The sequence below is a fragment of the Vanessa cardui genome, chromosome 23 (genome assembly GCF_905220365.1).
Source record: "Vanessa cardui chromosome 23, ilVanCard2.1, whole genome shotgun sequence".
Classification (NCBI taxonomy): domain Eukaryota; kingdom Metazoa; phylum Arthropoda; class Insecta; order Lepidoptera; family Nymphalidae; genus Vanessa; species Vanessa cardui.
Window position 1 is genome coordinate 4,267,611 of NC_061145.1, and position 17,125 is coordinate 4,284,735.

Consider the following 17,125-nt stretch of genomic DNA (forward strand, 5'->3'; position numbering starts at 1 on the left):
AAACTTGTCACTGAGGTGACGTAACTGCATCACAATTATATTTTCCTGTCGTCATCTCTGTAGTTCAATGGAACACCAATTACTATTTACAATCACGTCAAAGGGAATACATTTATATTGACATTTTTTTTAAATATGGAACACAACGAAAGAATCCCTATTTAAAAAAAAAAAAACACTTTTTATTTCGTGAACTGACAATTCAAACGGCCGGTATTATTTATATTTTTTTTAAATATGGAACACAACGAAAGAACCCCAATAAAAAAAAAAACGCGTGAAATTTTGTGAACTGATAATTCGAACGGCCTGTATTATTTCTACCTTTATTTATATTTATTAAAAAAAAAAACTTGTCACTGAGGTGACGTAAGTGCACCATATATTTTCCTATCCTCGTCTCTGTAGTTCAATGGAACACCAATCAGTATTTACAATCTCGTTAAGGCGAACCGGTTGTTCATTGAATTCGATATTTTTTTCTTATATAATCTGTCTGATAACGACGAAAGAGTTGCTCTTTATAATCGAATGTTTTTATTCCATATTCAAAAACGAATTGGTTGTAAGTCTTTGAGCAAGCTCCTCTGAAAAGGTAAGTTATCACTATTATACTATCAATTAGGTGTGATTAGTATTGTAAAAATAAATAATGAATATTGGAAAACGTCACATACATTACACTGATCCCAATGCAAGTAGATAAAGCACTTTTTTATGGTAAATCAGAAGTAACGACGGTACCACAAACACCCAGACCCAAGACAACAAAGAAAAGTAATGAACTTTTTTTTATCGACTCGCTCGGGAATCGAACCCCGGGTCTTCTGGGTAGCGTACCCAAGAAAATCGGTGTATATGGAGGTCATTCTTTCGCGTTGCTGATTGTAGGGTAAGTGTCCCAGTGTTGCCTGTGAAGGAAGAACGGATACAAACTCTTAGTTCAAAAATTTGGTGGCATGTCATGTAACGGGTAAATATTTCTTACCGCCCGTAGGGACTGTTTATATATTAAAAAAAAGATGTATGAAAATGTTAAATATATATAAAAGACAATCCCACTTACTATCAAACCTTATAACAAATCCGCCACTCAATTCTATAACTTAAACAGAATTAAGCAGAATTAATCTATGATCTTTTGTTAAGATTCAAGTTTTCTAAAAAACAATAATAATAAAGACACCCGTGTCAATAGTTATATTAATAGACATGCAATCTTCAAACAAAAACATGCGTTCGTAGTAATTTAATAACACAATTATATTGTTTAATGTAAGAAATTTTGTTTTAAGTAAGAAAATTGACACAAAATTTCTTCGAACAATGGACCAAAGAGATTCATGGGAGCTTCACATACATCTATTGTAGATTTGATTGGATAATTAACTTTCATGTCTTAAATTACATGTTTGATTATTTTTTTTTAACTTAACCAGCTGTGTGACCGCCTTTTCAAGCCAGTGAACACAATCATAAAACTATGATTACCTAAAGAAACCCTTTCGTTCTTAATTTAAAAATTAATCTACATTGAAATCTTTTTTTAAAAACCTCTTTTAAATACTGTTGAATGACCGAAATCATCCGAGGTTTCGAATTTGAACTCTAGATCTTTCTAGAAACGACAGCGGTATAATGTGTTGATACTTGGTACTAAATTTATCATAAACTTGGTGGTAAGGCTTTGTGCAAGCCCACCTGTGTAGGTACCACCCACTCATCAGATATTCTACCGCTAAACCACAGTACGCAGTATTGTTGTCTTCCGGTTTGAAGGGTGAGTGAAGCAGTGTGACTACAGGCACAAGGGACATAGCATCTTAGTTCCCAAGGTTGGTAGCATATTGACGATGTAAGGAATAGTTAATATTTGTTACAGCGTCATTGTCTATGGGTGATTGTGACCACTTACCATCAGGTGGCCTATATGCTCAACCTATTCCATAAAAAAATACTTATTCGTTAATACTTATTAAACATATATAATTATATATCCTACGAAAAGATTGAGAGATCACTGTATGGGACTGGGCTAATAAGATCTTGCCTCTGGCTTCCCTGGTGCCAGTCTGTCTATAGATTAAAAAAACGACTCCGTCAAAGCAACTTTTAACGAGTTTTTATTTAAATTGACTACTCAATTCTCAATGTCTTTTCAACTACAAATTAAAATTCCATTCCAATTTTAAAATCCATCGATGATGACGTAAGTATATCGTACTCGTAATATATCCGGTACAGTGTTCATAAAATAACAGATCAATACCAGGGATGTTACGTTACGAGTAAGAATTTTTTTCGAATTATACGATTGTTACGAATAGTTTCGGTTACGAATATTAAATTGTTCAAAAATTGTAAAAGAAGACATAAAAAGATATTATTTTTCCTTTAATTTTAGGCTATACTTTTATATTACTTTATTTAACATACAATTAGCTACATCTTTAAGTATGACACTAAGAAAAAACTAAATTACATAAATAAATATATTTTTTACAGATTTCGGTTACGATTACAGAGCTCCATAAAATTCCTAATTACTTACTTTCTTTCGATTAAATTTTATAAAGTTTATTTGTAAATATTACAAGATATATTAATGCTATTTACTTTTTAATTTATATTTAAAACGAAAACGAATAAATACGAACACCCTAGTTTTATCAGCAGAAACACCCTTAAACCTCTATAATTTTTATAATCTTGGTATGACACAATACATGTCTACGTTTTTATTTCCATGGATAAAATCTCAAAATTCGATGTACCATAAATATCTTACTTCCTTGTCTTAATGCCCTTATTCATATTCTGATGTACTACAAAAGTTATACAGTCCAATTACCTCGTTACTTAACTTAGCATTAAATTACGTATATTTTTTTTACGCTTTAAATCAGCTCAAAGATTGCGCTGCCCTCAGCCATTCATGCAACGATACGTTATAAATCTTAATTATTAGCTAAATAAATCATAATTAAAACAAACAAATATTCGTTCACTTACACAATATATTTAAAAGTATTTTTAACAAAACAAATATATTCCTTGAAAAATATGTATCTGTGCTGTTTAATATTGGCAATTTAAGTTCTAAATTTAAAATATATTTAAAAAAAAAAACAAAAGAACAAAATCGAACACATGGAATGTTCAAGGCAATATTTCTCTTTTTAGTATGTGGTGACAAAGAAATGGTAGGCGTTCAAGAAAGCATATCATATACGAGTATACTTTCTTAATACTTTATACTCATTTAAAGGTGTGAGAGTCCAAAAGTATTATTGATAAATAATAATAATAATTAGCAATATAGATATAACATAGGGGATCCTAAGGACTACTGCGGTTATAGTTTTTTTTTTGTTAGGCTATAAATACACAAATGAAAATGATGTTCCAAGCTTACACTTTAATTCTATAATTTAATACTTTCTTATATTTTTCTTCGACTATAAATACTGTAATAACTATAGGTACTATTCCATATAAAGAATATTAAAATCGGAATACTTGTAGATTTTTTTTTACTTTTATCATAAAGTATTTATATATAATTTTATGTCTTACTTTTCAATGAAAAATATTATATGTTCTACACACAGCTTTCAACTATATCGGAAGCTACGAAGTTCCCCTGAATTGCGAGAGATGGCGCTATGCGATCGGAAAATAATTCGAAAAAAAAAATTAAATCATAAGCTAAGCAATATACAGAGCTGGAATAATGGGTTTTAACTGGGACCACAGGCCCAAAACTAATAGGTTAGTAATTTTATTTTGAGTTTAGTAAATAAATTAAAAACTTACATTCCTAAGGAAACCGAATATCAAAAGAGAATTATATTCTTCATAATTCATTGTGTACTAAAATAAATTAATTAACGTTGCCTGCCAAGTCACTCTCCGTAGTAGGGCTGTAACACATTTGATTTAATTTGTGAGGTTTAAGTTTCTACTTATAACGGATTGCCATCCCATTGGATTGCAAACGGAACGGAGACTGACCTCTCAGTAGACTAAATTAATTCAAAAGCGTATAATGTAGGAGTACTTGAATCTAGACCAATATGATATGATAAAGAGGTTAATTTAGTTTGTCTGAATATGTGTGACGCCTTACGCCTAGCGATGTAAAAGTCGCAGGATCTATCCAGAGCTCTTGGGCTATTATCATACCCACTCCAAGCACAAGTGATAAGCTTAAAAGATGGGGTGGTGAGGAATATTAATAAATTCTTAATTAATTTGAGGCATTGCTAGTACTCTTACACAGTACATTTACTGGAAGAAATCTATATTCCTGAGAGCTTTAGGGTATAAATTATATGTATATCATTTTATTTATTAATAATTTGTTACAATAATGTAAAACCGTCTGTACGTTATCTTTGTAACTACAGCGACGCTAAACTAAAATAACAAGAAAAAGTGGTTCGCAAATGTGATATAAGCGTTTAATTTCTGTCAGTCTAACCTGCCTTTCAAAAACGGCCATTACTGTCGATTTAAATAAAAAAAAATATGTATAAAATTCAATTATAGCTTCACATATATTTCCTTAACATTCTATCTAATTTATTAATGAGATAGACTTATACAAATTATGCCTCTCTTTTCGTAAATTAATTATAGAATTAATATTTTAATTAATTCAAATATAATTTGTTTCTAGCATTTTTAATGTGAAAGTGAAATTGTGGATTTTTCACTTAAACCCATCGGTCAGACTGTGTAGGATGCCCAGTTTTATACATAGACATGAATATTACAATTTTAGAGTTTTAACGATTTTGAATAAATGGAACAAGCTGTTTGAATCTTCATTTAATTAAACCACCACTTCTTTTCCATTAATTTATTATATATGTGATGTAATATCGACTAAATTTATGTAAGCATCTTGTTCGTATATCAACACACAGGAACGCCTCTCATTTATAATATTGGCGACGTCAAATAATAAAGTAACAGTCGGTAAATGTTTTATTTCACTTGGAGGTATAAGGCCTCCTTCCCTCGTTAGCAATACAATCAAGACTCAATCCTTAGTCTATGATAATTCAATCTAAGTTAGTGGTTACATAACAATATTTTTTTTCGTCGAAAAACAGGAGTTGTATATTAAAAAGTTCTGTGGTGTTAGACCGGACTTCAACGCCCAATCTACGTTTAATATGTACATATTCCAGCCACTGGGACATCTCAGCTAAGTAAAGGCGTAGAGTTATTAAAAGAATGACCATCGATCGAAAGTAAAAAATTAAGAAAATGAAAGTACGGACTCGTTCGCGGACATGTCGCTACGATGAGTCTCAGAATTTCAACGATATCGCGTTGAGCTATTTACAACTCACGATTTTAAATAATAAAATATTTTTATACTGAAGTCTGACTATGAACTACAGAATAATGAAAAGACAGAGATTATCACATATGGAATATTTATTACGGCGACCTCTCTATCGTATTTTTCTAGCTTACAGCTTCGTATGCGAGTTCGCGTACCCTTTTCTGTACTATGACAGTTTGTTTGGTGTTGTAGTTATGACCTGAACTTTACTTTTTACAGTCATATTTAGAATAACCTTTGTTATGGACGTTGAAGTATTTGTGTATGAACGTATTTATTATAACAATTTACTATGTGTGCGTTAGTAATTGTATCAATATTCGGTAATTCTACTCTACTAGATTATCAACCTATGGTCGTCATATAATATACAGTATATGTGTATACATATATTAGATCAGATGTCTATGCTACAGTCCATTTCGATTTCAATTTTGAATCGATCGTAAGCTCTATTGAAATTTCAAGCAATGAATATACAAGACAATATTTAATTCTATGATTTAGTTTTAAAACATGAAAACTTTGTTATTTATAGTTAATTCTTTATTTAAATAAAGAACAAAAAATAACAATACATGATTCTAAGTTATAAGAAGAAATCATGTTTTATGTAGTTATAAACAGATCTCCGGAAGAACCATTGAACTTGGCACCCATTTAGATCTTACTTCTTTTGTCGTTGAAATCAATGACCAAGGTGTACATCATAATTTGAACTTGGCTTTCATTTTACGTTTATATTTTTGATTGGATTAAGTATTAACTAACAATTACAGACATTGGAGTTTGAAAAAATATAAGCAGATTATATCGTCAACAGTGAGCTGAGATGGCCCAGTGGTTAGAACACGTGCATTTTAACCGATGAGTGCGGGTTCAAATCCAGGCAAGCACCACTATATATATGTGCTTAATTTGTATTTATACTTCATCTCGCGCTTGGTGGTGAAGGAAAACATCGTAAGGAAACCTGCATGTGTCTAATTTCATCGAAATTCTGACACACCAACCCGCATTGCAACGGCGTGGTGGAATATGTTCCAAACCCTCTCCTGAATGGAAGAGAAAGAAATTTACAGGCTGTTACTTTTTTACTTTTACTTATATCGTCAACGTTATACCAGCATAGATAACTAAGATGTGAAGTGCCGTAAGCCTAAACTTACACTGGTCGCTCATACTTGAAACCGGAACACAATATGATGAATTGTAGGTATGGTGGGTACTTAGAAAGGCTTGTACGAAACCCTACCAAGTAAAGATAAAGAGCTTTTGCAATACTTCAAATAGAAATTCCGTGTAACTTTCACTTCTCATTGTCTGCGAAACTGTAAATAGAAAATAATTATCTATTTTCTTGAAATATACGAATATAAAAAAAAATATATTTAATTAGAAGTAAGAAATGACGCTTCGTTGAAGAAATATTTTAGACGTACAATATTTTCTATGTAACGTTACAAAGTATTATGTGTAAATAACAACTTAAATAATTAAAAATGAATCTAATTAATAATTTATTGTTAAGTTAAAAAAATCGTATGTCGTGTCGTGTGCATTAAATATCGTGAGTCGTATCGTAACAAATAAACGTCTTTTAACGGTCTTACTATGATAGCTTTTTTATGTATTAATCTGTCTCTCTCTAACATATGTTACGAACATAATAAATTAAACCGTAACGTATAAATGGACCGGGAAATTACTTGAATTATAAATCGCTTTCACATATCAATATATTATATAAAAGGTGAGGCTGATTGAGGTATTTAGCCTAAGTTATTAATTGTACATACTAAATAAAATATTACTCTATTAATACGGCCTTTTTATATATATTACATATACATATATATAGGCGAATGGATAACTGAGTACCACGATGACAACACTGCCTACAGACATAAGTGGTGTAAGAAATAGTAAATTTTGTATCTGTAATTTCATCAGGTCACTCAACCTTACACCTGAAACACAACAATACTAATTTGTGTTACTGTCTGGCGATCTGATCAGTGGGTGATACCTACCGAAATATCATTACACAAATCCCTACTAAAACACAAATAAAACGCTTACTTTACAATGCATAATATGACTATTTATTGATATTTGAAGTATGATTTAATCCTTAACATAAATTCAATAGCTCTGTTCAATCAAAAAGCAAAGAATTTCATTTGCGCTCAATTTTAATCGTATTCTTTTATTTTCTTTGATATAATTTTAGTTTAAATAATATTTAATTTATATTTTCAATAATATGCACGTTGAGAGTAAATGTAAATAGTAGAACTTTTATTTTAACAATTTTGAAATGTAATTTATTTTTCATGTGATATTGTATCTACTGTTGGTTGTCCTAATAAAAATAAAATAAAATAAATAGGTTTGTATATCTAAACATATTGTATATTTAAAGTTTTGTCAACCCAAACATATGAAATAATTAAAAGAAGTTCGTTTAATGTAAGCAATGGTTGTAACTTAAAACCCTATTTTATTTTATAATAATTATAAAATATTGTTTAATAATTTTATACAAAAATATATTTTTTAATTAAAGTACCAATGAAATCTTGTCTTTGGTAACTTAATGAAGGTTTTTCATATAAGAATCAATGAATATGAGATAAAATAGTTAAATGTGTTTACTTATGTAATTTTAGTTTAGCAACCTCAAGTTTTTATGAAATTCATATTTAAATGGACAAGGTTCTATTATAAACTGATATTCATGCGGTTTCCAACTTTTTCCATTTGAAAATACGATCATGGCTATATTTAAGAAAATAAATCGAATTATTAGTAAAAGCCTCGCCTTTAATACGTGCTCGTTGAGACTAGCAGAAAATTATTCTAACTTTCCATATCATTACATACAATACTCAATCTACTTTTATAGACTTACTGATTGTACATAATTATATTCAAGCTGTTATTTATTATTTAAAAAAAGAATATTTTTAATCTGTGTACTGTATTTATATCTAGAATACACACACATATATGTTGTATTTCAATGTGTGTAAAGTTTATCAATCAGTTGATTAAAGTAAACGCCTGTTAATGTCCCACAGCCGGAACTTTTCTTTTGAGGAGGATTATAGATTATCCCACCAAGCTTTTCTAATTTGGATTGACTGGTTTTTTCGTCCGACACATGCTGGTTACACAATTCAAGCACATGAAAATTGAGTCGTACTTACATATTAAATTGAACACATTTTAATATGTACTAAATAAAAAAAAGTTGGTATGCAATGTGAATTTTAAAGAAATTTTACCTTAAATGTCTTGTGGATGATGCAATGAAAGGCAATTGAGTATAGATATATGTATTGTAATATAGTTTACAATATTTACTAACTGTTTACTTTAATAGCTATGTGCATATACGGCACAAAATATTGCGGGTTTAAATCCAGGAACACATAGTCATATTCATGTGCTTAATTTGCGTTTATAGTTCATCACATGATCGGTGATGAAAGAAAACATCGTCATTGTATGTAGGTATCAGATAAAAATTCCATCAGATCACAATCCGCATTGGAGCTGTGTATTGGAACAAACTCTTAAGGCTTTCCAAAATAGAAAAGACCTTCGACCTTCGAATTTCACTTTAAAAAACACACACAAAACGTACTTGACACAAAACAAATTGTATTCGTTAATTTATTTGTGCTATTGTTTGTAAACAATTAATTAAATGTTTATTAATTAAAACATTTATTTACAACACAATTAAAAATGTGACGACCTCCGTGGTCGAGAGGTGTGTACACCGGTTTTCATGGATACGCCATCTTGAAGTCCCGGTTTCGATTCCCTGCCGAGTCGATGTAGATTATTCGTTTTCGGTCCAAAACAGAAGTACTTTAGCTACTTACATTGGGATCAGAGTAATGTATGTGATGTTGTCTCATATTTATTAAAAAAATATATCAGTATTTTATATAGTCAAAGGCAGTTGAATTTAGCAAATTATGTTTTATATTGTTATAATAGTTTATGATTATTAATTATAGGGAACGTCTCCTTCCTTGGCCCGTGTCTTTAACTGGTTGTATCAATATTAAGTTAACCTATGCCCTTTTCTGCAAGTTATGATTTGTAAGCGTAGCGAAAAAAACATATAATCTTGTTTTAAAAAGCTATATATTTTTATATAGCTACGATCTTCCTCAATAAACGAAATATCTATATAATTGAATTAGATCACAAAATTAAGATAAACGTTCATTCACTCACACTATAATAAAATATATTTTCCTTGTTTCTAATTCAAAACATACCTACATACATATCGAAGGTATAAGAAGTTGTTAAACAAATTATAAACATACTTAATTCAAGTGGTTATTATAAAAAATGTAATTATGATTGATAGAATGAAAATCTGCTGCCGTTTCGGACTGTAGATTCTACCGAGAAGAACCGTCGAGAAACTCATTAGATAATCAACTGTATTGTTCGCGTGCTATGTGTCAGTATTTTAGAATTGTATATAGCAAATCATTTGCCCGTATTTCTTCCTGCTATAAATAAAATAAAAAAAAGAGTAATAGCCAATTATACCTCATTGTTTTTTTAAGCATTACTTTGGTTCGTTTGCATTTTATATTTTATACATGTTAGTTTATTTGACACTATATACACAGCGCGGTTGCAAATGAGTGTAAAAATGACAATGATAATTATGAAAATAAATATAATTTACATTTAGAAATAATGTAGATTTACACCAATGAAAACATTCGTAATATTGGACTCTGGATTACAGACAAACATAATTTACTTCCTCACAATATAAGTATAGATCAGTCCTTTGTGAAATATATTGTTCGTATAATTTATTTGCTAGATCTATAATAAATAATTAATCAAAATATTTGTATTTGTAACTGTCATAAACAAAACCTATTTTTTTTTATTAAATAGATTGTTGAAAAAAAATTATACAGTCAAATATTTCAGACTTAAAATTGTGTATTGTTGAAATCGTATATCGATATAAGATTACGTAGACTCGTAACTTATTAAAAAAAAAATCGAACACGTGACAGGTTGAAAAAACTATTCAGCCTAGTTTCATTGACCGGTTATTCTGCGATCGGTGATATTTTTTTTTAAATGCTTAGCAGACATTAATGAATACGAAAGTGGAATGTCTTATTAATGAATGAAGAATTCAATTTAAAAAAAAAATATTTTAGTAATTCTTTTTTCAAATATATCATTGTGTACAAAGATACAATATAAATTCCATATATAAAAAAGTACAATGTTACATCGACTTTGTTCTGGTCTGTAGCTTTTCATAATTTTTGTTATTTCATTTCATTTCTGTACTGTAATTTTAGTGAATTAATTAGCGAGTAATACATGTTTGATATTATTTCAATAGCCTGTTGATTATACACGCCGGAGTAAACTTGAACTTTCTCGTAACTGAGTGCTTTGCCCTATAGATATTAATAGCAAGTTATACAATCAATACCGCTGCTTTTATGTGAAAGTGTTTTCTAATATAATTTATTATCTTAAACTAGACTGAGATAATTTATTATAATTACAATGAATATGTATTAAGTTGAAAAATATTTGCTGAGATGTGACTTTTTTTGTATGTTTTCTTGTGTTTTAGTTTCTAATTCTATTTTTTAAAAAGTTTCGTATTACTATTTCTTTTTTTGTTATAATATTCAGCACTTGATATGACTTTTGTTTTAAATCGCATAATATATAAAACAATGAATATTAATTTATTACAAGGAAGCTTTTAATAAATTAGGTAATCGCAATTAATCTTCAATCAAAAAAATCAATATTCTTTTTATGAAATCTTAGCTGAGTTATTGCAAACTAATTAATAAGTTATTATTAAACATATGTGTTCTTTATTCAAATTTTAATTACGTTTTTATTTGTTATCACAAAATGATAAGAAAAAGAAATCTTCAACGTATTTACTTTAAGTTAAAAACTAACGAACACATCGGAATGTCATTTGAAAAATTTTAACCGTAAATAAATAATTCTGAACTCGAATAATCTAAAACTTTCTATTATTTACAAATGACATAATATTATCGTTAATGCAAAAGAAAACGTTTTTAAAAAATCGTCAAATATGTACAAAGTGATCACATTTGCATAAACATTAGGGAACGAAGTGAATCTGATATATTCTTAACCTAGATGAAAGATTCGTATAGAGTCAGTCAGATAACCAAGGAGAGGGAGGGGTACGATAAAACTCTAATGCGGCGGCCGGACCACGCCAAACCCAGCTTGACATCACTCGATGTCAGAAAATTAAACCGGCTCGCGTTAGAAAATTAATAACGAAAAAAAAAATGAAGTTCACGCTGATCGTACTTCTAGCCCTCGGCGCTTTTGCCAGCGGCGATGACAGTGACAACACAATGGAAACAGCGATCAACTTCATCAAGGACTGCAGAGGAGACTACATTTTATGTGTTAAGGTCCATAATTTTATTAATAAAGTGAAAGTGTTTTGTGAGAACGGAACGTGCCAGTGTCCGGTTAAGTTTCACGCGGGTGTAGATAGGGGATAATTTCATATAATTTCTCTTAGCAGGTGGACTTAGATTACCATCTGGAAATACTATCAACCACATGGCTTTTTAAATCTATTGAATAGTAGCCTCGATAAATAACGTTGATAATTTTTGTTTTACAGGAGAAGGTGTTGAGGATCGTGGAAAATTTGAGGGCATCTAGAAGCATTGCAATTGCTGAAGGTGTTGTCCTGAAGGGCGAGCCGGATGTCAGAACTGGAAAGAAGTTGGACAGCCTTCCCGTTGACCCGACAGCCCGGGACGCTGAGGTTAATTACAGATTGATGGATGGAGTTGTCAGTCTGTTCGAAACTCACGCTCTTGAGGTCAAGATGAACCAAGCTGATAAGGAAGAGATGCAGCGTTCTTTAGATGAAGGTAAGCATTCTAACTCAAATTTATTTTAACAAATCTAAATACTACAAAATTAAATGTGATTCAAAATACAAATACAAAAAATAATCGAATTAAAATAGAATGCAGGATAAAATAATGGCTTTGACCGGAAAATTAAAAAAAAAAACTTTTTTTTTTTTATTTTATAGTTTAATTAATATTATTTGTTTCATTTATAGGACGTGGTAAGAAAAAAGGTGGAAGCGGTATTGGAGGAATAATTGGTCTGCTCGGGGCCAAGGTCCTTCTCGGAAAGCTGTTCATCGTAAAGCTCATCGCTCTCAAAGCCTTAGCAACCGCCAAGATTGCCTTAGTCCTCGCTGTCGTACTATTCGTTGCCTGGTGCTTGAAACAGGATCACACCAAAACTACATACGAAGTGGTACCCCACCCTCACCACCACGAAACCCACCACCCAGTTCATGTAGAACACGTTTCCCATGATATCGGCCATGGTCACGGCTATTCAGGTTACGGATCCGGTTCCGACTGGAACAAGAACATCGACGATGCCCAAAACTTGGCCTACAGCGCATACTCACCTCATAAATAATTTAGCCACAATTAGTTGGTTTCATACACCAACATTATAAGCATTGTACAAAGACTTATATATTATTTATTTATTTAACTTATTGTTATTAACTTATTGCTCAATAAAAAAATGTTTAAAAAAAACTTATTTTTTTCTTTACAACTAAATCCAAATCCAAAAGAAACATACCATATTTTCAATTTCATAATGATACAGCATTCCGTTTAGAGAAAGACGATTAAATATACCAAACAAAGAAACTATTAAATACGACACGTTCAAGATAGAAGCTTAACCGACTAATTCGTTAAATGTTGACTAAAAAAACCAGTTTAGAAATTCGGTACGAACGGAAATCGAAACTGCTTATAATGCTTAAGAAAATGACATACTACGATATACCCTGATAGTAAAACTGTAAACACGATTTTACTTTCAAGCGAGAGAAGAAACCGTTTACAACATCCGCTCCGTTATTAAAACGAGTCTTGAAAACAAATCAATCATTTAATATAAAATCGGTAACAGACATGGCATGCTACTCAGTAATTTATTTGTTGGAACAAGCGTGTTCTTATTTTTCGTCAAGTAATAAAAAGATTACTTAGTCTTTCAAAGAAATAATGTATGAATTGATTGTAGTCAGGAAAGTCCTTATATATTAAGGTAAATTCGATATCAACACAATTTTAAATAGTTTTTATTTCATGTATCAAAAACAAACTGAATAATCTTTGGTATGTGTTTTATTTGTACTATATCAAGGCATTTCCTATAATTCTGGTGATCTTTTATACGGACTCATGCTTAACCAGCACAGCACACACACATGTTATTAATTTTCAATCCGTAAATAAATATCACTTTTTAATTACGTAAGGCTGTGTTAAAATTTAACGTTGTTATAATCAGTTTCAAATGTTATTAGAGAAAGCAACTATAAGTAGATGTTCTGTATTGTACTGCAAGGCGTAAACCACCTCTTAAGAAGAAGCTCAATCCATCATGATTAAGTTGTAGGCACTTGAAAATTAATTGGAGTTTTCTTCAAGATTCTTGTGACCTAATATTACCGCAAGTTCTACGAGGTTATTGATAAATTTACATATTTTATCAAAATTTGAATGACCTCGAATATATAACTATAATGAAATTGATATTAACTCTCTCTCTTATTTATGTATGTTCCACATTTTTATATTAGACGATTAATACGCGGACTAGAAATCTACGCATGCCGTCCCCTAATACTACTTTTAGTAAAATATTTTATTTACAATCTTCAACCATAAAAAAAACTGGCTTGTCAAGTCTGTACATAAAACATTTTCTCTTTCTTTTTGATAATTTCCAGTTAGTTAAAATAGTCGAAACACATATTTAAATTTATTATACTATGAGCAGAGTTTATAATAAAAATATATATTTTAGTTGATACCGTTATATTTGGAATCTTGAAGAGCTGTGCAATTGTTTTTCTTATTGAAGTTACAATATTTATTATTAATAGAAATGCTAGAGTTTGTGACTTAAAATAACTGATCGTATAGGTCATTAAATAGTTGTGATATTACAGAAAATTTTATTTATGTTGGTACTATAAAATAGCACGTTAAATGTACTGGGTGATTTGGCATAATTTGGAGATACAACAAATAACTGTGAATAATAAACATAAAATTATTAAAACTTTACGGCAGTACAAATTAAATCAAAAGACCTTTCTTCAATACAGTAACATTATACTTACATATTGACTGTCAAATTACACACCACCGGTTCGAAAAATAAAATTACCCTGACGTGAGAAGGACCGACGAACGAAACTGTGGCTTTTTTTTACAAACATTCAATATCGATTTGAACTAAAACCTTATTTCACATGATAATCATACAAACGCATCGTATTATTCTTTTTTTAAAATTTAAATTCTAAAAACACGGTTAAGAAATACGGAAAAATTAAAAAAAACGAGTTTCTACACGCTTAAATGCGTACAGGTTTAATGCAGACATTCATTAAAGGCTCGGCTTTCTACTGGTTTCACGTTATTTTATCCCATTTCATCTCAATCGAGATGAAAATATAATCGTAGGGTATGTGAACCATGACATCGAATGAAATTATCGTTCACTTATTTGTTCGACGGCGTTTCACGTGCTGTAAGGAATACGCGCATAAATTATGGTGTATGTGAAATTAGTGATGTCTGATTATTATTTTCAAATAATTTCAGAACTAATAAATTGTTTATTTTTGCACTCGTTTGTGGATACATACATGTTAGGATTTCTTACGACATGTTCAGGTTTCCTAACAATATTTTAATAGCGCAAGTTGAGATAAGCACTATTGTGCACTACTTTATATAGAACATGTAAATTGAATCGTGCTACCTGCAACATCTGGTTTTGTATTACATTATGTACGTATATTTTGGGTTTCAACAATCTGACCAAATGTTTCGAAGATAATTTTAGGAAATATTACAATGCAAGAATATGTGTAAAATATTATTGTTTCCTATTTTAGTCCAATAGGATGCACAAGCCTTATGTCTCCTAGAGATTAGCCAGCTGTCTGCAGTGGCGTAAATAGGGCGGCGCTATCGGTGCCCAGGCACAGGGCGTAGACTCTCGAATAGACAGACTGGGCAGGATTATTGTTTTTTCGTTTTGCTTTTGTTAAGATTCCTCTGAGCCCCTAATTCTCGATTCCAATACAAACGTACTTACATGCTAGTATCAATAAAAACATACATCGCGCTCATTTTTTTGGCAGCGCATGAGCGTATTTGTGTTTAGTGTTTATCGTTAATGGGCTACTCATTTGCAGTAGTGAACTAGCGTTTAAGTTTTAGTGAGTGTGACAGTAAAATAGGCAAAGGTTCTGCTTAAATAGGGCGCAGTTATAGAAGCTCGCACAGGGCGCAGAATAGGCTACTTACGGCACTGGCTGTCTGGGTATATTAAAGTTCACGTGTGTGTTAACACAGGTGCACTATCCATATCCTCACCGTGAGCACCAAACGCAGAACTAATGGCCATTCGAGTTATGATAGTTTAAGGTAATGTCAATTAACAGACTCCCGGAAAAACTTCTGCTTCTGAGAATTTCTCAAATAATGGGATATCAATGGTCTGAGTCAAATTTTCAATCGAAGACCTCGGGATTTATTGTCTTAGCCACAAGACCAAAGAGGTTTTATATCACATTATAGGTATATTCAAAAGTATTAAAGCAGTGATTATACTGAGAATAATAAGTCTTGAGACTATCAAAGTGTAAAATTATTAAACGTCGACTTTCTCTTAGGATGTTTAAAATTATCTTCAAAGCAACATTATTAAGAATTAAGATATATGTACCGAGATGAGTTCGAAATAGTGAATTGAATGTATACTGAATTTCTTTCCGGTTTTTCTCGTTAGAATCCACATTCCACCCGATGTTAGCTCCACGTGCCACTGAATGACTTTTTTACGAAAATAACTTGTATGAAATCTTATTAGTATGATAAATATTTTGTTAGTTCTTATTTTATACCTATAATTAAAATGTTTAATATATTTTTTAAACATATTCATATACCAATCTTCTTAACTTAAAAAATAAATAATCAACTATAATATTGTTTAGTTGAAATTAATAATAACAATTAAAACAATAATAATTAAGACCAACTAAAATCATTACCACTTCTTGCTAAAAGGTAATCTCTTGACAGGTGATCGCGCTCTTTTTTTTATATTAAAGGATTTATCAATAAATTAGTTACAGGATTAAGCCCAAAGGTATCAATGCATTCGCTTATTAAAATCTTAAGGCTTAGTAAATATAAGTATTGACAAGCAATTGGGCCTTACTCACAGGTAATCATCCTGGCACATATACACAGGTACCATAAGAAATTTTAACCTTTTGTTATTCCAAAGCGGTGCCAACTCTGAAAACAAAGATATTTCTTGTACCTGTAATTACACTGGCAATAGTATTTTTGTATTGAGGTAGAATACCTACTCTGAGCTGAGATGGCCCAGTGGTTAGAACGCGTGCATTTTAACCGATGTGATGACACTATATATATGTGCTTAATTTGTGTTTATAATTCATCTTGTGTTCGGCGGTGAAGGAAAACATAGTGAGGAAACCTGCATGTATCTAATTTCAACTAAATTCTGCTACATGTGCATTCCATCAACCCGCATTGGAACAGCGTGGTGGAATATATTCCAAACCCTCTC

The 17,125-nt window shown here is 30.8% G+C and overlaps 1 protein-coding gene across 1 annotated transcript; it reads left to right on the forward strand.

Annotated features, from left to right (window-relative positions):
- Window positions 1–11,636: 11,636 nt before the first annotated feature.
- On the forward strand, window positions 11,637–13,012 carry LOC124539873. Its single transcript, XM_047117232.1, has 3 exons — window positions 11,637–11,853; window positions 12,072–12,327; window positions 12,525–13,012. Exons 1-3 carry the CDS (start codon window positions 11,725–11,727, stop codon window positions 12,896–12,898), a joined length of 759 nt encoding a protein of 252 aa, XP_046973188.1. The 5' UTR covers window positions 11,637–11,724; the 3' UTR covers window positions 12,899–13,012.
- Window positions 13,013–17,125: the final 4,113 nt, after the last annotated feature.

What these genes read in the sequence shown, in the direction of transcription:
- LOC124539873 (XM_047117232.1), top strand. Translation starts at nt 11,725, where the DNA reads ATGAAGTTCACGCTGATCGTACTTCTAGCCCTCGGCGCTTTTGCCAGC. An exon ending in ACTACATTTTATGTGTTAAG is followed by an intron (nt 11,854 to 12,071) that starts GTCCATAATTTT and finishes TTTGTTTTACAG; the next exon opens with GAGAAGGTGTTGAGGATCGT. An exon ending in GCAGCGTTCTTTAGATGAAG is followed by an intron (nt 12,328 to 12,524) that starts GTAAGCATTCTA and finishes TTTCATTTATAG; the next exon opens with GACGTGGTAAGAAAAAAGGT.